General features: G+C 35.8%; 1 protein-coding gene across 1 annotated transcript in view; it reads left to right on the forward strand.

Moving 5' to 3' along the window:
• Positions 1 to 1,146: 1,146 nt before the first annotated feature.
• SPAG16 (sperm associated antigen 16) overlaps positions 1,147 to 24,415 on the forward strand; it is a gene marked incomplete at its 3' end in the record, with an annotated part of 28,788 nt that continues 5,519 nt past the window's right edge. Inside the window, exons 1-7 of the mRNA XM_009574153.1 lie at positions 1,147 to 1,207; positions 3,609 to 3,838; positions 4,257 to 4,355; positions 9,663 to 9,790; positions 15,823 to 15,960; positions 22,277 to 22,384; positions 23,776 to 23,893. Coding sequence (XP_009572448.1) covers positions 1,147 to 1,207; positions 3,609 to 3,838; positions 4,257 to 4,355; positions 9,663 to 9,790; positions 15,823 to 15,960; positions 22,277 to 22,384; positions 23,776 to 23,893 — 882 coding nt within the window. The remainder of the gene's footprint in view (positions 1,208 to 3,608; positions 3,839 to 4,256; positions 4,356 to 9,662; positions 9,791 to 15,822; positions 15,961 to 22,276; positions 22,385 to 23,775; positions 23,894 to 24,415) is intronic.

Raw genomic sequence — 24,415 nt, forward strand, 5'->3', positions numbered from 1 at the left:
GACCGTCCCCGCAGGAGACCCGCGGGCTGCCAAGTTATTTCACAGAGTAAGGGGGGGCAAAGCCAAAAAAACTTCACCACCTTCTTGCTGCTTTCTGTGAGTTATTGCCCCTGGAGGCTAAAAAGGAAATATGCGGGTTTTTTTTTCCTGCAGAGACGGTAGGATTTTACTTCAACGTGATGTTTGTTTTCTTGGCTGTTAAAATAGCCTCTGAGTGACCCTTAGGAAAAGCAGGGTGACTTTATCCTCCCCTGCTGATGGGCAGGCTAAGCAAGAGTTAAAATTCTGAACTGAAAGTCTCTTGTTGCCCCTTGTTTTGGTTGTTGATCAGTCAATGCAAAATAATCTGCGGAGGAGTGATGAGATGTGTCATTAAGACTCTCAGTCCCAATGTGCTGCTGTAAGAGGTGCTCCTTTAATTGCCCAACGCCTGCCACACACATAACTGCCTAGGTAGTTGTGTTTTTTTAGTACTGTGTATAACCAAGATATAAAGACGATGATACAATAACCTAGACATAATTTTATTTGCTGTGGCTTTGAGAGGAAAAAATCAGTTTGAATTCTTTTCACAAGTGAGTTGTGGCAAATTATGTTAGGAATTTATGGCTTTTAAATGTGTAATTTTTGACCAGATGACCCAAATTCTAGTTTTGTCACTAGGTCAGACTAGCTCTATCTGTTCTGTTTTGTAGCTGTGAGCTCCCAAATCAAGAAGATCTTGCGACCTTTGCTTTAGAGGCTTAAATAATCAAAGCTTAAGTGTTAGGCCCTACTAGTACCTTAGTTTTTCCTGCCTTGCTAGAATTAAGATGTAAGCCAATATAAAAACAATTTAAAAAAAAGTGGAAGATTGGCCTTAGCGAGCTTGTGCCTCAGTTTCTACCTCCCTGAAACTGCACAGCTGTTTTCACGCTGTGTGGTGTGCCTAAAGCACTGCATCAGTACATGTGTTAAAATAATCGACGCAGTGTTTGTTGCAAAAAATACGATAGCTTTAAAATCAAATTCCTCTTTTATTGTGCATCTGGCTGTGATTTTTGGAAAAAAGAGAAGGAAAAAACCCCAGGATTTTAAAAGTAATGTTTTAGTCTGTGCACAGTGTTTGCAATGATGCATTAGTTTAGACCATAATGGATCGCAAGGATGGTCAGGTCAGTAGAAAATTCAGGAGAAACAGTGTTTGAAAGTGTTTTACTCATCAAGGGTATGCTGCTGTGATGCTTCTGTCTGCATTGAAAGATTTGATAAATGTAGAAAGAATAGTCAAGGCGGGGGGAAGGATCATTTGTAGCCCACACAAAAGATAGCTTTAGAAAAGATAGCCTCCGATCGAATCACTAAATGGTGTGAAAAATCACTGGGTACAGTATTTGATTTAAATGTACTTTATTTAAATTAATTTAAGTTGATAAATATTGTGCTATAAAGTAATGAAGAGGTTTTGGGGTTCCAGAGAAGCATGCAGGTATTTAGGTTGTACATAGAATTACTACATATATATGGAAATTGTCCCTTGCTACATACAAAAAATGTTGTACCCAAGTATTCACGCTGTACAAGCATGACCACACTTTTTAAAGTCTCGTTCTTTAAACAGAGAATGTGTAGTCAGCTAGCTAGTGCTTGGATATCTTAATCTAATTGAAAAAAGGGGCTTTTTAGAACATTACCCTAACTAGTCAGTTAATATTACTGTCTTTTTATCTTGACTTGCCTGCTGCAAGCATCCTCCTTGCTTTTTCAAACAATAAAGGAAACCTATTCCTCCTGCTTTGCACTCATGCCTTGCTGTTGTTCCCCTTTCTTATGTAATCTGCAGTTCAGGTGAACTTTTCTCCTTCTGAGCTGAAGGAACGGCATCCAGGAATTAGGAGTTGTTTCGTTAGGACGTGGTCAGACGCTGATGCGAGGACCAAAACATTCCTGTTGTACTGGGGAGCAGGCAGACAATTGCAAGGTAGCCTCATGCCTGGAGTCCCTGATCACTATTGCAAGTCTGTTGGGTCAGTCATGTCTCAGCATGAGCTATTTTTCATCTCTGTTCTCTTTGCTTACCTTGGTGGACCCACACATGGTCCTGGAGTACCACGCTGAGAAAAGGTGCATTCATTGAACCGCACAACTTCTTTGCTCTCCTGTTAAAGTCAGAAGAGTTAATCCAGATTTCTTCTGCTGTGATAGAGAACAGACTTAAGCCTGTTAAATCTAATAGTTTGGGGGTTCCTTCCTTCCCCCCCCTTATGAAAGAAAGCATAGTAAGCATTTTTTGGAGATGAGTTTCTGCATAGTTCAGGTTATAGAATTAAACATTCCAGAATCAGTCTAGTTAGAAAACGAAGCTTTTGCAGAGAGTGAAATTTGAGATGCAGAGAGGTGGTAACTTGAATTCAAGTCCTGTGTTCCACATCTGCAGTAATTTGGGCAGTAAATTTGGGGGCACATGTATTACAGGCATTTTCTTGCATGTACTAAGCCTAGATAGGAGATTCTTAAGAGGCGTTCGTGCCAGTTTCCTATTTATATATACAGTTTTTATAGTAAGCATGTAGTGTGGTTGGGCAGTTGGAGGTACACAGATGTGCTTTGACTTGATTACTGAAAATTATGCCTTTATTCACTCAATGACTTCCCTATTTGGTTTTTTAGTTTAGAAGAGAAAGTGACATCTCTCCAACTTTTATCTTAAATCTCATGTCTCTATGAAACAAATGGTTCTCCTTTTTTGGGACATGATCTTCAGCTGCTAGCCTTCTGGATGGTTACAATTTAACTGATAGTTTTGTTGATGCTGTGATGCTGGGCTCTTGAATGCAGATGATACTTTCACATATATATATAGTACTGTGAGAACTGTAGCAAAAACACTGTTTTTAGGAGAATAATTCAGATTTGGGAAACGATGCAAAGCTGGAAAATATTTTTTTTCTTTTTATATGTAAAAGTTACCATTTAAATTTGATGTGTGTGAAGTACTGAATTGCCAGCTTTTCTTCAGAAGTTAATTTCTGGTTTATTTACATGGGTCATTTGTAGGCTAACTGATTTCCTAGGGAAACTGTCAACAGAGTATCTTGCTAAAAACATTTTCATTACACTTTCAGGGGCTGTGAGGCTAGTGGATGAAAAAAATGTTTATTTGGGTTTCATTTTATGCCATTTTTAGTTATTTATAATGAAAAGTTTGACTCTAAAGTATTTGGAGGAACTGTAGATAATTTTCAAATGAATTTTTACATTTTGAAAGTTCCTTTTTATTGTAGCCGCTTTGTAATTAAGACACTTGTATCAGCTTCAGTTAATGGTCCTCTAGTATTCAGTGTTTGATCTCAGATGTTTGTGTTTGACCTTGTACATCCGAATTTGATAAAAATGCCATTCCCTGAGAGCATGAAGTTACTTATGCTTAGAGGCATAAAGTCTGTGGAAGTCTCAGTGCAATAAGAGCCCTATGAAAACTGATGATTGTGTGAGAGCAGAATTTAGCTACTGTTTAACTCCAAATAGTGCTTGACTTCTAACTTTGACGGATCTTTTGAGGCAAATTTTAATGGTGTTTAAACCTACTATACAAACTTTGAATCTAAATTCTGTCTCTGTATGCATAGTCTTCATTGGAGGTGGGTGTGTTCACCTGAAGGCTGAAAGAAACCTTGAAAGTGTAAATTCTGTCAAAAAGAACAAGGGCGAAGGTGGTGATGACAGATTTATAGATGGTTGGTTTATGATACTTCTTTTAAGTTGGAACTCATCACATGCATCAGCTGTTTCAGACTTAACAAAATCTGCAGAATTTACCATAACAGATGACTCTAAAGATGATTATCAGTATGAAGAGGTAATTTACTAAATTCATAATTTTCTGATAGAATATTCATGTTTCATTCTTTTGTTTTACTTCATCAGTCACAAAAGCATCCTAGGAGAAATGACACGAATCTCCTTTCATAAAGTGTGATCATGCTAGGCATATCTTTATTTTTCAAGAGAAGATTTAGTGTCAGTTGATTTGTTATGTTTTACTTTTATTTGAATGTTAAATACTTCTTTTAAAGATACAGATATTTCTATTTAGATGTTTCAGCTTATTTATAATGAATATTTCAGTAATACGAATTCTATTTAAGTATGGCAAAATACTATTTTAACAAGAATGAGATTATTTTCTGTAGTTGTACTGGAAGTGGAAACGGTTGTATTCTGAAAGAAAGATGTATAAAATATGTTCATACCCAACTTTAAATCATTTCATTTAGGTTCCAGCAGATGATGAATTAAGTATTCAGGAAGATGATGAGGATCTGTCAAAGGCTTTGCAGACTGTTCAAGAGCAGGCTGAAGATGCCCAAATTCTAGTAAGAACTTCCTAAACATTCTCAGACTCTGTAATTCAGTTGGCATTAGTGGCTTAAAATTTTACACATCATAATTTATTTTACTTATGAAAAATTTGTGTGGAAAAGATTGTTTATTATTTTTTAGAAGTTTCTAGGGGTAAACATATGCTGCAGTGGAAGAGGCAACTTATGTTTCTTGAGTTTCATCTTCCTTCAACTTCTGTTCATTTCATGTTCTGTAAACAACCTGATATTTCAAATACATGTAACAAATATGTAGATAGATTACTTAAAATATATTAATGTTAATTCAATGTATCAGTACTTTAGGGTTTGTTTCTTTATCAGAGTAGATTGAGAGTGTGATCCCTGACACAGGAAAGAAACTGCATATGCTTAAGAGCCACAGAAGCTTGTACTCGAATACTTTGCTAAAGAAGATGATTCATATATTGAAAATAGAGTCGGCTGTTAAATTATGTTAAATCAAAATATTGATGAAATTATCAATCATTTCACACAATTAGTTTTTGAAACTCCTTACATTTACACTTTGTTTTCAAAACAGTCATGTAGTAGTTCAGAGTTACACAATGGGATTGTTATATTGCATTTTCCAAAACGTGATTTACCTGAATTTACTTGCTTATAACAATCTAATGGAAAAGTGTTTTTCCCTGCTGTTTTTCTAATATCACCACTATCGTATAGCCTCATCAGTAAGCTATTGTCATAGTCTTTGTTTTGCAAAAGCAAATGATTAATAATGAAAAGATCATTTTATCTGAATGATTCTTAACATCAAAATGGAGGAAAAATGTGCATTTTCTTCTGCACTAATGCGTATCAACAGATCAGTTTTGTATTTTAGATCAAGCTTTGAATGAAAACTGACAATACCGGAGTCTTACGTGTTTTGAAACTGAATATGCCTGAAAATTAAGGGAAAGATGGCAGAAGTTTTAAAGACTGAACATGCTTAATGTTAACGAAGTAGTGAAAATTCTTAGTGTTCTTTAGGGATAGCGGAAGTTATGTCTGTTTTACTGTGTGAGTTGACATTCAAATAAGAAGTGAAACAAGGAAGAATATTTTTAATCTGTTGATCTTTTGACAGTGCTATAGTTAAATAATCTTCTACCTCTTAGTTGATTTGTTGAACTTTGAGTGGTAGGAAACAATATGCTAATATCTATCCCATTTAATCAAACTGAAGAAAGTTACCTTTCCTTAAAACAAAGAACATGTGTGCTTAAACTCAAATTCTCTTTGATTTTGTGCTAGTAGACGTCTGTCTTCTTGCTTCTTGACTCATTATTTGGAGGTTTCATTTTTCCATAATTTTGAAACCGAAATAATATTTCCAGCCTTTAGACAGAAAAACATGAATAGAAAATTGTTTTAATACAGTTGCTAGTTCCTCGACAGCTTTAATGTAATGATTTACTGTACATTTTTTGAGAATCAGTGACTAGATTGTTTGATACTAATTCACTGGGGGAAAAAAAAAGTGCTGCAGTGAATGCTTTTGGTGACCCAAGTTAGAAGCACTGTTTCCTGTAAATTAATATTGAGTCAATATCCAAACTCTGAGCTAAGAGGCACAGTAGAAGGCTGTCTTCACATGATAAATAATTGGTACACTTTTTCAATTATTAGCTTCTAATCTTGGCTAAAATATGTTAAATTAGGTAATAACCATATCCTGGAATAGCTACTCTGTGATAAACATTTTTAAGTGATTATGTATATTTGCTGTTCATAGTAACTTGTATACCTAATCCTGTATTAAAGATTGCATTTCAATATTAGATGCAAATCTTTTGGTTAAGAAAAGAAAGTATATAGAGAAGGCACAGATCAAGTGAGCATCCAAAAAATATTTAAGTGATTTGCCAAATGCAAATACTCAATTTAGAAACTATGGATATTTATAGTAACTACAGTTTCTTCTAAGCTCTGTAAAAAGGTCAAGTATAACAGGAAAATCTAAGAAAAATGCTTATTTTCAAACTTCCTTCCAAAGTAATTAGCACTAATTCCTAGATGAAGAAGAGCAAACATAAGCAAATGAGAGATGGTGCTGTTCACCTTTTTTTTTTTTAATAAAATTGGTGTGTAGGAATTAAAGCTGTGTTTCTACAGGGATATTGAGACGTGTTTTCTTTCCTTCTGGATCTCTGCATAGGTGCCGTGAAACTACTGGTCTTTAAGGAGTTTGGTGAGGCTCCCTCACCAGTTACAGTTCTTGTTTGGATCCCAACAGGGCAATGAGGGCGATGGAGCTCTAATCTCTAGGTATCATTTTCCCCTAGTCTGGAGGTGAAATGGCAGCTGATTAAAAATCCAGCTGTGCTGGGCAACACATGCTTTGGATAGCAGTGATTCTGCCTGCTGTTCTTGTTCTAGTCATCCAGTCATCATTTGTCCTTTTCAGTTGCAACTCGTGATTTTTTTTTTGTTGTCCTTGTTTTGAGATATTGTAAAGTAATATAAATTATTTTTAAACATAAGCAATAGAATATTTTGCATATGAAAGAAAATCTTCAACAGATAGGGACCCTAGGAAAAGGATGCAGAACTTCTGGAAAACCACACACACAACAGAAAGCTGGCTGAAATACTTTCTTCAGTAGTATTACCCTTCCATTCCAGCATCTTTATTTTCTTAATATCCAAAATAATAATGTGAAGTTACATTGCCCTTCATTAACCTTGTATTTTATGTAGGTTTGATTTTTAATTTTTTGAATGTGTTAAAAATCCTTGAATTCCCTTTTATGTTGTTTTTTAGTTTAATAAGTTTTGCAAGAACATCTTATTTCCCAGAGAAATTATTAATTTATTTGCTGTTCATCTTTCTTCATTGGACAGAAATTCTTGCAAGTATTGTGGAAGTCCTTAAGGTTAAGCTTTTAGCAATTAATTTATTTTATTGGCCATATTTGCCATCTTTACACTCAAAATGTTTTGAAGATTTTAATTAAAATTTAACCAAGAAATATTTAACAAATATTTAACAAAGCAAATATTTAGTTTGTTTATTTTGACTTAATGGTCAGAATCCTTTAATAAGATGGTTTTTGTCTAGCTACTATAGGATGTCTGTTTGCATCACATTAATAGATTGTATTTTCCTCATTTCTAAATAGGTAAATATGTACAAAAACTTCCTGTTATGCCATTCTGTGGGTAGTCATCCAAGGTTAAGATTAAGTAAAAGTAAGTGGTTAGCCTAATATCACACTCAGTCTGCAGAAGAGCTAGGAATTTAGTTCTGGTTTCCTGAGGCCCGGTTCCAATACTGTGCCTATTAGACTGCATTCATTTTCCTGTATATTGTTCCCTGCTTGTGCTTCAGTTCCTGAAATGGTTCTCAGTGCTAGTATCTAGCTAATAAATTCTATTCCGCACGGATGAAATGAATTCCTATCATATTTCCATTTATTAAGGGAATCAAGCTGTGTCATTTCTTCTGAAGACTGGCTTTATAGATGTGTTTGGGAAACTACAAGCAACAATATTAGACATTTGCCTCACTTAGAATAAAAGATAAGAAGCAAGAAAAGGGTTGCAGCTACATGTCTGTGGATGTACTCTCTTTGGTTCTTGTATTACCACAATTAGAAAATAGACCTGTCTGATGTACTGTATCTCTAGTAATGAAAATATGCAAAATATTACATTGCACTTGGCATATTTTATTTTTCATAATACAGTGTTACATGGCCTTGATTGTACATGTACAATTCTTTCTGTTTATATTAGATAGGTTGCTTGGATTAAACACAGTATTTTCTGTGTTATGCAACACGGCTATGAGACTTTCCAGTGTAAATGTGTGTTTTTATTTTCTCAAAAGAAATGCTTTTATCTCCAGGAAACTTACGCAGTCATGTTGATAGAGATCCCACTAAGGACATGAATAAGCCATAAATAAATGGAGTTATGAAAAATCCCTGGCCTACAGATTCTTTTTCAAATGGATGAAGGAGATAATTTGCAGTCACAGCCTTTAGCATGTCTTGATGAATGTCTCACTGGAATTTTTTTCAGTTTTGCTAGTATTAAAATGAAGAAAAGAAGGTAGGCATGTATGGAAGCTGTTTCTGTTTCTCTTCTCTACAGTGTTTTTTTTAATAATATGTAGCTCACATTATCATAGAATCTGAGTTTCTTTCAACATGGTTGTGATAGTTGTCAAGCTAGGTTTGTTCTGTCATCCTGTCACCAGGAGAACAGGCATGTACAGTATCTTGTCTTAGTAGCCTGCATTGTTGAGCAAGTCCGTTGTAGCGTTGTGCCCGTGTGGAGTTCCCAAACGCTGAGAGCTTCACATTTGGGTATGTCAAGTCGCTGTAATCCATTTGAAGTCTGAATGAATTGAGGCTGTCTCTTTGGCTGCCAAGTTGTGGCAGTCTCTCTCATCTGGTTATCTTTAAATGCATTTTGCAGGGGTCAGAGTGGGTCATATTTTACTTTTTTCTTACCTCCTTGCATCTTGAAATCTCTGTAGGAGAGCTTAATATCAAGCTATGTACTGAGTGGGCTGAGTGGGGTTCAGTGAAGGTAAGAAATTTGCATTGCAACAGAAAGCTGTGAAAGGGATTTTTTTCTCTGTAGTAGGATTGCTCTGTTTTGTTTTGCTTCTGCTTTTTGCAACTGTGCTTGACCTATGAGCTGATCTTATGTGAATAGCTGTCGATCTTGATGGTGCTGGCGGAGCTGCATATGAAGCCTCGGTGCACCATCTGCATTCTGCTAACACTTGTAGCGATGTTGTCTGGCAGCTTCATTCAGTGTCTGCATATGGATGTTGAGACGAAAAGAGAATTGATCTTTGTGAGACTTCCTAAGAGATGTAACGATGGAGATGCAGTTCTTTCAGTCTCTCTGTTGCATGCATGATTACAAAGAGAATATAAGCTCTTTGGACTTTGGCATTTTTCATTAGATGAAGTACTGATTTTTCTCATCAGTGGTTTTTAAGGTTGCTGAAGGGTGCAGGAGTATGAGAACTAACATCTTCTCTCTGGTCAGTAAAGGAAGATCATCCATCAGTTTAAATAGTTTCAAGTCCATATCAGGTTATGTCAGGTTCAGAATACTTGCTTAAATCAGGTGATTTTTGAGTTATTTCTCTATAACCTTTCACAGACCTTGACATTAGAAGGATCAGTGATTACAAATCTGATCAATAAAGACAAGGATAACACTCAGCTGTACTCCAGTAGGTCTGTGACTTTAGATGACTTCAGAAATAGAAGGTATAATAATTACATTTCTCTTGTAGGTTTGATAACAATTATCAAATTTTAATTTCAGGCTTTGCAATCAGTTCTGACTTCTGAGAAATCTGTGTCTGAAATACCTGAAGCAATGGATGACTTCTTCTGCAATTTCCTGGTCAGATTGGGAATGTCCAGAACCCTTGACTGCTTCCAAACTGAATGGTAAAATGTTTTAAGTGACCATATTACTTTGAGAATTAGGAAGTAGATGCTCAGGATTCAAATATTTCTGGTATTTCAGGATATATTTCCAGAAAACTCTTCTGAGTACAAGTAATTCTTAAATACAAAGTGTTGTACCAAATAAATATATTCATCTTGAGAATGAGGATGCAAGCTATTGTTTTAAGGACAGACTTTCAAGAAAGCTGACTCCAAGGATCCCTAAACAGGCACTGTTGTAGGACTGTATGCATTTCACCTAAGTCTAGACATTTACAAGCCTCAAGTGGTGACCTGAGGTCTCTTTTGTGATCGGTGAAGAGAAATACTCATTTTAGGATGCAACTCATCTGAGCTGTTTAAGCCATGTCCTTTAAGATGAAAGGAATTAAATTTTATTTTTTCAAGTGTATTCTGCTGTCCACTGACTACCAATGAAAACTAGAAACCAGCTGCAGTGCAGAAGTAATCACTGGATCAAATGAGTCCAATGCAAAATGACCATTTCATTTCAGCAGTGCTGAGAAATCATGTGGCTTTGTTATTTTCTGGCTTTCCAGAACCTGGGTGCCTGCTTAAAAAGTGAATGTTTTGTGGTTTCACCTTACTTGTTTGGGTATTTTTGGACATTCATCATAGGTACCTTGTATTTCAAAGTAGAATAATCACAATTTGATACTTGGTAATTTTTGGTACATCAGTCAAAATAATATGGTTGGTTAGTTTGTTTTTTTCTTTTTAAAATTTAATTCATATAGTAATCAGAAGAGTAAACTTGAGCTGCTGCTGTCTTCTTTTCCCAAGCTTTTATAGATTGCAGAGATGTTATCCATACTTCTCACAGGAGTTTAAAAATGCAGCTTTGTCTAAATACTCCACTTCCTCCACCACTCTCTTCACATATGGAATCCCACAGGGTGTATACTTTTTTAATACTTATTAGGAATGATGTGGTAGGAGTGCTGCAAAGCTTGAGAGGAGGGCTGTATTATTTTGGAGCAAAACATTGTGCTTGTCATAAAGTTCTACTGAAATACTTTCAGTTACAAACTTGGTTTGAATCTGCAAGTTATACTGGAAAGATTCTGAGAAGTGGAAATATCTCCCTAAGTTTCCTTGTAGTCAGTCTTTAAACGTCAGAGATTGAGAGATTTTTTTAGTAAGGTCTTTTGGAATTGTTTAATTTGAAAAGTTAGAAACATCTTACTTTTTCTTACAAAAGACTTGAAGCTTTTAAATTTTCTTAGAAATACTCTCTAATGAAGAAATCATTGCTGTTTGCAAGCTGTGGTCTCATTAGCATAGAGCTCACCAATCAGGTGTTGCCTTTAGGATTAATAATGATCTGGTTTTTGATGGTGTAACAATGTGACTTAAATGATTCCTTTAGAAGGAGCACTATAGTTCTGTATTTTTCAACAAAAGAACTGATATAAATAGCATTAAGTTTGAAGAAGTTTAACAGTTTTTATGGAAAAAGATAATTAATACTAGGCAGATATAAATAGCGACCTTTTTATGAAACTACAGCTTTCTTTGAAGCACTTAGAGTCTGAATTTATATCAATGGCAAAATTCAAATTGCTTTTTAACAGAGCAAGAGCAGATCTTAGCAGGCCCTATCTTGTAAATCCTTAGCTATACATATATTTTTTTTCTTTAAGTAATATTTTTAATTTCAGTAGCATTACAAATGAACTCAGCATGTCAAGATCTAAGCTTACTGTATTGAGACTTTTTCTGCATTAATACCTTATTTCAAAAGGTTTTGTGTTGGTTTGAAATAGATAATTTACAATATTAATGAAAATGAGAGCAGATTAGTGTACCCAGGTTCCTCATTATGTATTGGGACGACACACTTGCTCTCATGCTGTGGTGATCAAGTACTAATGGAATTTAAAATGAGAAATTAATTAATGTAGAGAAAATTTATCAAAAGGCTTGCTTTGAAATAATTGTCTGTCTGAGATCTAAAGGTCACTTAAATTGGACCAAATTATCTGTGTTTATTTCAGAGTTTGAGAAAATATTCTGTTATTCTATCCAGCTATATAAAATGTCATGGTTTGATTATGTTTTATTTTGAGCCAAACACACTCTTTTTCTATGATGTAATGAATAATTTTATCACACTTGTAGTGATTTTTTTAACTTACGTAGTTTTTTGCACGTACACTTTTTTCTTCCAGTTATACTTTAAAGAACTTCAAATTAGACTTAAATTATTTTTGGACTATCTAATTTATCATTGAATTTTCTATTCCTTTGATATACAAGACTTTATAGTGCTTTCCTTGCTTATTAAAGGTATTGGATTGACAGCTTTGGAGTATGAAGTGCACGGGCTGATCAACTGTAAATTTGTGCGTCTGACAGTCTATACCTCCTAATCCCAAAGAGCTCACTGCTGCTGGCAGCACGTTGCCAGTCTGATGAGCGGATGAATCATTTGCTGTTCACACATACGCGTGGAGCTATCACTGTGATTAGTTAGTACACTCATTGGACTGGTAATCTCTAAGTATTCCTAGAGACCTGGCAGTGTTTCAGCTTGTGAGTAAAAGGAGAGCTGCAGACTAATTACGGAAACACGATTTGAAAATTCTTTTCTGTTTGATGTGGTTAAAATTACGAATAAACTTAAGTGACCAAGCAAGGTTAAAAGCCGTGTCTGTCTTGTGTGTTGCTTGCCAAGATTGCCTGGGTTGTGCATAACAGAGCACATGCGACAAAGCTACTATATCTTCTCTGAGCATAAGGGTAGACTCATCACAAAAAAATTCCTTTTTGCGGAATGAAGAAAATGAATATAGGTTGTGATCCTCCATGTCACAACTCCCTGAAGACAGTGGAAACAATCTTATTTCAGGCAGACCTAAGTTTCCTCTGCTCTGTGTCCTCTTTGGCCTGGAAATCGTATGGTCACATTAATGTACGTTGTGCTCTGAGTTCATAAATCCTGAGAGAAATGAGGGTTATCAGTTCCAGGACAGCATCACACTAAAACAGATTCAGGTTTTTGGCTCAGAACACAAGTGAAGTAACCTCAAGTTTGATTTGCAAAAAGCCATGTGGACATACCTACTTTCTTGCCTACATAACAGGTATAACATGGTAATGTAAATTTTCTACTTATATGCCGTAATAGGTTGGAGGAGTACACTGGGGCAAAAAGGTGCTTTATTTTTCTGTGCTTATTTCTTTCTTAGCCTTCTGTTGAAACTGTCTAAGAGGTTATCAGTTGGAATGATAATTTTCAGAAAAAGTTGTAAAAGCTAAAACTTGAAATTTTAATCCCTGAATACATCTCTAGGTGAGTTATCCCCTGGTAAAGGATTATCCTGAGCTACATATCAGTTAGTTTATTGCAGAGCCTCTCTGCAACCTGATTCCTTTAGAACTCTTAGAAACTTGAATTTATGTAATAATGTATAATTTTTAGTCAGTCTGCGCTGGGCTTTGATCATAAAATCATAGCTGACCATCTGTTCCTTAGGTTTCCAGATTCTTGGTTAATTTTAAATAGCGATTCAAGAATAATAACTCAGTTGTTCTGAAAAGCTTAGCAAAATGCTTGTGTGTGCGTGGAACTAATTTAATTTGCATCACAGTTCCCTTCTATAATGGAAAAAAGTGAGAACAATAGGTATTTGGCAATCAGCTAGGTATGTAGGAGTTCTGTAAGTTTTACGGGACTAGGTTGGTGAAAGGTAGTGAGACTTCACAATGCAGTTTTGTGGTGTGGTTTTCTATTCCATTTCTACTACATGCACAAAAGCCTTCATTTTTAGTAGTGTTCTTAGGCAAGGGCATAGTGAATTTATTGGTATTAATTGTATTTCATTAAAATTGTCATTCAGAGTTCTTAGCTCTGCTGGAGGCTAAGTTCATCAATTATCCATGTCTGATGTGTCTTTGTGCAGAAATTTGATGGTTTTCATGAGGTGCAGTTAAAGCATTCAGTGGAGAAACTTTTCTGGGAAATAAAGGAGTGTGTAGAGTTGTGATCATTTGCAATGAGAAGTGCCCTTATTTTCAATACTTCCAATAAGAATTTTATCTGCTCATCAGTCAATGTTTATTTGGAAAAAAAAAAAGACTAAGCTTCTTAGCATTAAAGCCTGTTGCTACTGTAATTTGCTTAAGAAAACGAAGTGATCGTAGAATGAATTTTGCTTTGGACATGTTCAGTTTAACTTTTCAAAAAACTTTCATCTACTGGTGGTGGATGTGAGTGACAGCTTAATTCATAGGGATGAGCATTCCTAGAAGTATCCACAGAATACAGATAAGTAGTTGGCTGTAGGAAGTCATTTGGACATAAGAGTTTCTAACATTCCCCTTAATTTTTTTGGAGGATGTTAAGTAAGAGTTGCTTGTCAAGCAAGAATCCCTTATTCTACAAATGCTTCCTGTTTCTGCAACATGTTTTATTGATCTAGAAATGCTGTGCTTACTGTCTTCAAACTTCAAATCTGCTGCTTGTGTCCAAGTGCAGGAGATAGCATTTAATATTTTTATCTAATTACTGCTGTTCTTTTCATACTTCCTTGTCACTTGAAAAAAAGCTTCAATATATTTTTCCCTTGAAAAGGCAAATAATGTTCATACTATTCCTTCTGGTGAGTCCCCACCCAGAACATCTTCCAGCTACAGTCAAGATCAGCAGGGAAGAAGATTGAGGGCCTGTAGTCTTGATCTGATACAAATTATTTATACTCCATTGAACCTATGCTGAACTGATAATCACGGCTACCATAGTGCACAATGTCTTTGTCTTCAGTGGGTCTGTAAAAGTTCTTACCAACTGAAGGTCTTGCTCTTCTGTCTTCTGGGACAGAAGTAAATGAAGAAATAGATGTTTTGTATATACATGTACTGGACTCTGGAATCACCTCTGCGATGTCTGCTTGCACAGAAGCATCTTACTCTCTTATATCTAGACTTGAATCTTGATGTCTTTTGAAATACTTTAACAAATACTGGTGGCTTATAATTATTCCTTGAACAAGCATGATTCTGTAGAAGCATTTATTTTGTGTGGTGACAATCACGTTTTTTGATCAAATTAAGCTTTTCTGAATCCTTTCCAATATCACCGCTTGCTTTTTTTTTTGTATAGAAGATACTTAGGTACTTTAAGTTGCTCTGTATTTAAATGCCTTTAAATTAAGCTTAGAATGAATAGGGTCAATGCCTATGTCCTTTTTACTGCCTGTTAGAGTATTCTTAGCTTTCATCGACATCCTACCAAAAGATGGATAGTCCTAAAAGATAGGAGGCTGACTGAGTAGACTTTATTGCCAGGGGCTACTGAGATTCCTAGGTTGCTACACAGCATCACATGCTGCTCCAGATTACCTTTTACTTCTCAAAATGCAAGTTCGTCTGTATGCTTATTTAACTAAAGCAGCCTTCAGGCTTCTGCATCACAGAATCATGTTTTCTTGGGGGCTGGTAAAATAGGTAAATATTGGTAAATATAATTAAATAAGGAGAGGGCAACATAAGTAAACAGGAAGGAATGAAGAGATTTCCCTATCTGAGCTCTGTATTCCATGTTGAAGATAGCTCATAGAATCATTCATCCAGGTTATCCACAGCTTTGTCATCTTACTTGAATCCTCAGAAAAAAAATTTCTTGCATATACTTGAGCATATGAGATAGAGTACTGTGAGTATATACAAATGTTATTTGAACAAGAATATCTTCTTCTGTCCTTTATTTAAGCTATCTGGAAGAAAGGAAGGAAAAGAACAATTGTTTAAATTGAAGTACTGTGTTATACAGGACATGTCTCTTGACTGTTATGAAGAAGAATGCATTTCAGAATGAAAAGTAGTAAAATAGAGCGGTGTGGTGGGATAGTACTGTTGCTAGTTGTTAATGATCATAAAAGGTAAATGCCTTGAGATGATAAATATCTTTGATTCTAGTTTAGGTAAATGCTAATATGAGAAGGGAGACGTCAGTGAGGTGAGAAAAAGGAAACATGGAATAAAATATCTCTCCATTTGTTTTCTACTAGGTATGAACTTGTCCAGAGAGGTGTGTTCACAGCCAAAGATATTGGATTGGTTCCAACTGTGTATGCCCGCAACCAGCAACTTGAAGCTGAGAATATGCGTTTGAGGAAAGATTTGGAAAACTGTAAACTTGCTGCGAAGTATGTTACTTAGTCTTAATGAAACTTTGATATGCAGTAGTAAATGGCCAGATAAAGTAAACGCAAGTACTTAATGGAAATAAGTTCCTGTTTGTTATGCTGGCTGTGCATATTTTTATTTCTAGGTGACATGTATAATTAAAGTTCAATTTTCTGAGCTCTACTAGAAACCTAAATCTTAATTTCTTTTATTTATATTTACTGGGCTATAGAAAATAATTTTCAATATGCAGTGATCACAACAAATTACTACAAAGAATCATGGGAGTATAACATGTAGAACTAGAAAATAAATGGTTATGTGCATTTTGTATTAAAATACAGTACTATAAATTACAGCTACCACAAAACATCAACATAGGAAAAAAATCACTATACATTTATCCTTCATTTTTTTTTAATTGCAAAAAATCTATCACTCTGGCCCTAGTGGTAAATGGTATGTCATTGTAAATTACCATCATTGATTATACTTGTGTGTACATTGTAGTAGCTGATTTTACAAGTCAGTTGTACTTCGGTCATAAGAGTTAAAATATTTAGCCTATATAATGGAGAGATGCAATAATGAACTACATGTAACATGTGCCATTCTTCAGAAAAGGCTGTCTGCACATGTATGTGCTCATTGCGAATTTACCCTGAGACCTGATAATGCACTCACTTCAATTTTGCCAGTGCTTACTTTTAAAACACGGAGCTGTAAGAAAATGTTAACTCCATCTCTGTGATTTTCCTCAAGATTGCTCAAGCTACTAATTTTCATTTATATTGTTCCTTTATATGAAAAACAGCTACTCAGATCTTAAGTAATAATTGCTGCTGATAGTAACTATAATCAAATTATTTTCCAATGATAATGATTTATTACACTTTAAATTAATAAATTAATTGGCCATAGTCTAATAGTTACGTAAACAGCTTTAATAATCAGTCAAATATTGTACAGTCTAAATATACTGTGGCACTGGGAGATAGGCCATATAGAAAACGTTCCTTTATTTTCAACTGCAGCTTCTTTGGACAATGGATAGTTAGTGATTGTCTCCCCCTTGAGTGGGAGAGTAAGCGGCAGTAATGCATAGTAAAAGAAGGAAAGACAAAATCTGGTCCTTCTGAAATTTATTATTGTCAGTAGCAATTTTAATGGGCTTTACTTTTTTCCCCCACCTTTTTTCTTTCATTTTTTTCCTCTGTATGAAGCAGAATGTGCTGTAACAAGGTAATCTGAGCAGATTATGATGTTCTGCCGTATTCAGTGTTGGTGTGGCCTCACCTTAAATACTGTGTGCAGTTCTGGGCCCCACAATTTAAGAAGGGTGTGGCGGATTTTGCATGTGGCCAGAGGAGGGCAACAAAGCTGGTGGAAGGGCTGGAAGGAATGTCCTGTGAGGCACAGCTAAGGGTTTTTGGGTTTGTCTAGTTTGGAGACAAACTAGAGGGGCGACCTCATTGCTCTCCACAGCTTCCTGAGGAGGGGAAGTGGAGAGGGAGGTACTCCCTGATACCCAGTGATAGGACATGTGGGAATGGTTCAAAGCTGGGCTGGGGAGGTTTAGGCTGGACATTAGGAAGCATTTCTTTGCTGAGAGGGTGGCCAAACACTGAAACAGGCTTCCTAGGGAGGTGGTGGTTGCCCCAAACCTGTCAGTGTTTAAGAGGCTTTAGACAATGCCCTTAGTAACATACTTTAACTTTTGGTCAGCCCTGAGTTGGTCAGGCAGTTGGAGTAGATGATCGTTGTAGGTCTGTACCAGGCCACGGCCATGCCATGCCATTGGAGTTGTCCTGGGCTTGTTGCAAACATAAAGTTTAAAACCATTTCACCATGGTCATGAATGAGTTGGGTTTTTCCCATAAGAATGTCTATATACTCTACAGGGTGCCAGAAAACTTCTTATAGCATATGCCTAGTTAAAAGACTGAAAGACAAGATGATAATGTGCAACAGGAAGAAAGCAGGAGAGAGAAAAGACATTGCCAATATGCTAGGTTCCTACAGGCTATCTGTTAAATAAAACTCCTAACACTCACTTAAGAAGTGATCTGTGCTAAAAAAATAAATCCATGAACTGAAACTGTGCCCTGCTTTCTCACATACTAGTGTTTGATGGAATATAAAATAGCAATGCTCTGGTGGTAAACAAGTGAGGTATGTCACCTGTTCAGTGTTCCAGAGAGGGCAGTGAGATACAGGGGAGTTCTGTATGACACAAATTAGAAGTGGGTAAATTCTATTCATTGGCATTTACTGTTAAGTACTACACTTATTCTGCATGTATACCTTATTAAGAGTAGTACAATTAGTCAATCTTAGAGGTCTTTTCCAACCTGAATGATTCTATGATTCCTCCTTTCCCCACTTGTAGGGAGAGCTTTATTTTCATAGTCTTTCTGCTAATACTAGAATGGAGTATATGTAGATGTGAAACTTGGTTTGTGCTAATGGTCACTACTTCATTTTTCAACCTTTTTATTTCAAATAACTTTCAAAGTTTTCATTGATACTAATGTTAAAAGTTCAGCACTTCTGTGAAATTCATTTTGCTTACTGTGTTTTGAATAACTTATGAATTAAAACAGTACTGTTCCTGGAATAATGGGTGAAATTGAGCGTTTCTGCTGTACGTACCATGAATGACAGTGTTCCTTTGTGTCTTTTGGGTAAACTTTGATCGTAATACTCTATCCCAAATCCATTTACTGTAGTGACTGTTAACAGCATTTTTTCTTGTTCATGCATTCAATAACTGTAGTCAGTACCCTTGCTATGATAAAGCAAATATTGCAACAGGAGCCAAAACTACCTGGAGGACAATTTGAGTTTTCAAGTATGACGAGAGAGAATTCACCAGGTTACACAGAAAACAGAATGCCTAAGAGCACTGAAGAAAGGCTGATTTGACTGGTTAGAAACCAAGTATCTGTGAGCAAAGAAAGTGTCATATTTTGCTCTGTGGATTAGTCAGAAAACTTTCATTGTGAGATACAGTGCTATGAAGTGTATTTGAAGAAAGCTTTTAATTACATTTGGTGTTTCTGAGCTTGGTACTCCTGACAGCCATCTTGCAGAAGAGAGATGCTATTTGGGACTTAGGCAATATGGGGGCCCAGAAGAAATTACTGTAAACCAATTACATACTGCTTTAATGTTGTTTAGCAATTGGTGGGAGAGATTCAGTGTCTAGAAGCTAACTGTAATTGTATTTTGGGTATTTCAATATGGTATTTGCATGATTGCATGGCAAGCAGGTGGGCAAGTAGAGTAGATTGCAGGCTGTTGGTTACATTTCACTGTGGTGTTTCGTTATTTAAAGAGAAAATCACAATCAGCTTCACTTCCGGTATACAATGAGTATGTATTTTTAATAGATTGTCCAACGTCTGAAGGCACTTTGGGATGTAACAAAATCCCTGAGTGCATATATTAAAGAAATAAATATCAGCATAATTATTTTACTCCAAAGCCAGTGATAGTTACTACCTGAAAGTTTAGATACACTACTAATCATTATTTAAATTATTTCTAGAAACAGACATTGTGTTGTGATAGAAATCAAAATTAATTTTACGTTGGTTTGCCATGTGACAGTAGTTAAAGTATAACTTAAGTGTACTCCCTTTCCCTTTCTTTTATCTTGAAGGCTAGAGTTGCGCCCTGATTGATTGGTAAGGGATGTTGTTATCTGCTGCAGTATTTCTCGAATAGAAGCATAGATATTCTTTCCAATATGCACAAAAAATTTGAAAACAACATCTCTGAAAATCGTTAATTCTTACAGGAGACTAGTTGAATTTAATTCATTGTCTTCAGTGATGATTGGTGTCATTCAAGCATTTAATTTTCTAGTAAGATTTGCTTGTGAGTCGAATAGTTTTGTAGCACTGTTAAACTCTGCCTATCTGAGGACTTAAAATAGCTTGAATCCCATATATTTTGGTGGTTTCCTATGGCCAGACCCTTTTTATTGCCTTTTGTATTTGAACATGTAGGCAGACAACATAATGGTATATCAGGTTCAAGATTGTGTTAATCACAGCGACTGCTAACTGATATTTGTAAGTTCTTTATAAACATTTAGGAATTTATTAGGTAGGTGGAATGAAAGTTGTGTACAGCTTTTGTCTGAGGTTTGTAACTGTGTTTGTAACTGTGTTCACAAACATCGCTTAGGAAGTTTAAATATTTGCAGGTATCTTTTGTCCTAATTTTTGCAAGCATGCTCACAAATATACACCCAGTTTACAGCCACAGTAGCAGTCAAAATATAAAGCAATCCTAGAAATCATATTTATTATTACTGTTAGTGCTATCACCAGCAGTAAAATCCCCAGCTGATTGCCTAGTTCTGTGCCAAAATCCAACCATTCCTGCACCTATTTCTCCACTTACACAATGAAAAAAATAAAATGCACACTTTTTGTATTGTGCATCATATTTAAATGCATCTGTTTAATTACATGGTACATCTAGCATCCTTACTACTAAATGCTATGTGAACTAGATAGAGTAAAAGCGTGAGAGTATGTTTTCTAAAACTGTCTTTATTTCAATTAAAATTTTAGGGCTATGACTTTCAGCATGCTGGGGAATAAAGTCCCACCTAAACTCAGTGGGAACAGGGCACGTAACTCACCTTTGAAAATCCCTACTTGGTTTTATTGGACCTTGCCCTCTTCTGCTATTTTTATCAAACTGTTTGCTCGAGAAAAGTTTAAATGGAGACCTGCAGTCTTGACATAGATCTTTGCTAAAAGAAATGGATATTGGCTTTGCTATGGCTGCAGCAACATCTTTTACTCCTAGGACAAGCCATCTGCTTAGCTCTGAAGGGGCAGGTTTTTTATTCAAGATCTTATAGAAAGTCAGATTTTGAGTGGTGTCATGATGGAGTTTTCACAGAACTATCCTGAGACCATTGATTCATTTACCTCTCAAATCTTTTGCTGTTCATAGGAGCTTGAGCAGAATCATAGTCTGTACTTTGTGTCCCAATACCAATATCCTAAGTTACTCTGTTTCACAACTTCTGGTATTTGTGCACGTGCATGCACAAAGGTATGTGCATGCCCGCAGCTCCTCCGAGCTTTTCACAGTGTAACTGTAGGGGCAGCGCTGCCTGTTTTCATTTCCCTGCCAGCTTTTTCTCAGCTTTGGCTGATATATAAAGTGGCATTAATTCACTGTGCTCTTCTGCAGGTCTTTCTAACTGTTCCTGCTACAAGCAACAATTCACATATAAATGTACACATAAAAATATGGTAGTTTGTATAGGTAATAAATATAGCAAGTGCATATAGAGTAAATATAAATTATTTGTACAATTAAATATAATGCACTGGCAGTTATGGGTCTTCTTCCTGGACCTGTGATTTTGGCATACTCCACTATCATAGTGGTTTTCCTAACTCTTCAACTTCTGTTGGAGAGGAAATGAGCTTTATTTTTGCAAAGAGCAAATATATGTAATTTCTGTGCAAGGTAATTTCAAGCTTCCTTTGCAATTTAACAATTCATCCTACTAATCTTTCCTGTCAAACCCTTATCAGTCAAGACAAGGAGAAAATGTAGAGAATACATACAGAGTATTTTCTTTTATGTTTATGGAGCTGAGTATCTCAGGGTGTCCTGTGACTGTGTGTAGAATGTGCTTAGAGAATAACAGGTTATCAGAATGTTTGCAATTAATTTTGAAATGGATTCCTTTTGCTTCCTGCTGTCACGCACAGGGGAAACTTGGGAACAGGCTGCAAACATGATTGAACAGAGCCTAGAACTTTTCTAGCACAATTTTTTCCAGAAGCTCTCTAAATGCATGTATTTTGTAAGGCAACGATACAGTTATCCTTCTGTGTGTGTCCTTCTAGGATGTACCATTTTGTTGGGCTCCAGACATGAAGTAGATGTCAGAAAATTGGTATTGCAATACATTTTCATGTAGAATTTTAAACCCACAACAGTATTGTTTTCTAATCACCTGTAATTTGAATGTGTACCTCCACAAGAGCTGGTGTTCTTAAAGTAAGGTTGACATCTGAGATTTATAATGCCAGAATCCTTATGGATTCTATCTGAAGGAACTGAGGAAAGGTTATGGTGAAGAGTACCCATGGTTTTGTACATCAGCTGGCAGCAAAAAGACCTCAAAAGTACGTGTTCTTCACCCCAGGACATACTACCAAAAGTTTCCAAATTGGATGCAGTAGGCATGTACATATATCTGAAGATTAATTCTGTGTATATTCAACATACCGTGATGAGCAATTAATAGGAGGAGACTAATACTTCTCTCTTACATTTTCTGTTTACATATAGCAAAGCAAAAGAGGCTTTCCTAAACATGCAGAAAGAACGTGACTTCCATCGAATGCATCATAAGCGAGTCGTCCAGGAGAAAAACAAGCTTATTTGTGACATTAAAAGGTAAAAAAAGATTTTAATTACCATACATGTAACATGAAAGGTAACGTCTTCAGTTGTTGCCTGGTAATGAGATAACATGGTGGAATTTAAAGTGCTAAAGTAAAGCTAGTTGCATTTAGTTAGTGTCCTGGTATATAGCAGTTCCATCTGACCATTCTGCCATGCCTCTTAAACAATTTCTAATGATTTTTTTAAAATGTTTTGCACGGTGTGATGTAGCATTAATAAATACATAGTACTTCTAATAGCTGAAAATATAAATGAGATTTTCTTTTACTCAGATCTTTTTCCATAAATATGTAGTGATTTCTGGGTTTAGATCCTTTGTCCGTTTTAAGGGTAACTGGTGTCGCACTGAGTTCAGAATCTTTGCATTCGTGATTCCCATAGCTGGTGTTTTCTGCCCTTTTACATCTTGAACTTTTTATATGAAATTTGCTATGTTGGCTTTGGTTGCTAATAAGCCCAAACTAGTCCATTGGTACTGAGTTATAATGGTTTATTTTATAATTTTTAATTCCGTAATTTTGTCATTCTGGAATTCTGTAAGTTTTCTATTAACTGTTGTGCTTCTTTCCCTCCACGAGTAGAACTTTTATATTGTCCATCTGAAGATCACTGGGCCAGGTGAAAGAGTTGAGTTTAGAATCTCTTCTTTGCACATGTTTATGCCAGCACTTGTTTTAAAATAACATTGGGGAGTGGCTTACATCTGCAGCTCCAAACAAGTCTCAGAATTTTGGCTTGTCAATATTGCTGTCAATAAATGCATGTAACAGCAACTACATGTTCTACATCTTTAACCCTGAAATCCATACATACTAATGCAAGAGAGCACTATTCACTGACTTGTCCTTTGTGTCAGCTTTTTGCAAAACACAGTATTTTTGAAGCTTAGTGTCCTGTGTTTCTCTTGAGAGATGATAGATCTAACTAAAGAATTAAAGTGGTTAAGTATTCTAAATGTAATGTGCAGTGAGGAAAGAAATAGTAATCGTATTACGACTATTTTGTCTAGATTGGGATCTTAGTTGGTAGTTGGCTAGTAGCTGTAATTGTTTCTTCCAATGAAATATCATCCATCTGCAAGAAAACAGAAATTAACAAAAATTAATGCGCAATATGCGTATGAAGGATTAAGAACAGGTCAAAACTGGATGGATTGTTTTAAAAGATATGACTAAACAAACTATGAAACCTCTTATTGATCTGACTTCTCACTTTTTTTTTCTTGTGGTATTCCAGTGGGTGGTTACATACTGAAAACCTTTGTCTCCTCTGCGTTGACCTTTTGGCACTTTTATTCTTTTATTTGGGGAGGAGAAAAGTTACACAGGCATAAATCTCTGATTTAACTATCTTTGAGGAATCATTTGCCCTCTTGTTCACAGGCTGAAGGCACATTATGCATCATATGAACCAGTGCTGAAGCAGTTGACTGAAAAATACCAGACTACACTGAGGCAGAAAATGTTAACTAGTTTGGAGAGAGACAGAGCAGTTGGGCAGGTAAAACTATGGTGAACACCGCTTGCAAAGCTGTAGGGAATGCTTTTTGTTTTTACTTAGGATGTTTCTATTAAAGCAACTCACTTATGTGATAGTTTGAAGCAGAACATTTTAGTGAGTTTCATGTTACTTGGTGAAATGTTAATACTGAAAGCGTATGAAACATAGTGCCACAAAGTAGTAGTTCTCAGTCTGTACTTGGTCAGTGCTGCTCTACATGAGTCAGCAACGTGCAGACCCTGTTATACTTTCAGTGTCGACAGCTTGAGGAAAGGTGTGATATTCCCACAGATTCATATACTTCCATCTGTGCCTTTAGAAATCTCTACTTTAACATTCTTTATTACAATTTTTTTTTTTTCCTAAATATATCCAGGAATGACCTATTCGTTTAGGAAAAAATACATTAAGATATCAGAGACAGTTTTTCTGTCTTGTGGGTGGAATAATAGAGTAGTATTTTACTCCTATAATCTTATCTGATGTATAGGTTGAAATACATGATATTCCGCCCCTTGAGCA

Source organism: Fulmarus glacialis, unplaced genomic scaffold (genome assembly GCF_000690835.1).
Source record: "Fulmarus glacialis isolate BGI_N327 unplaced genomic scaffold, ASM69083v1 scaffold3833, whole genome shotgun sequence".
Classification (NCBI taxonomy): Eukaryota; Metazoa; Chordata; class Aves; order Procellariiformes; family Procellariidae; genus Fulmarus; species Fulmarus glacialis.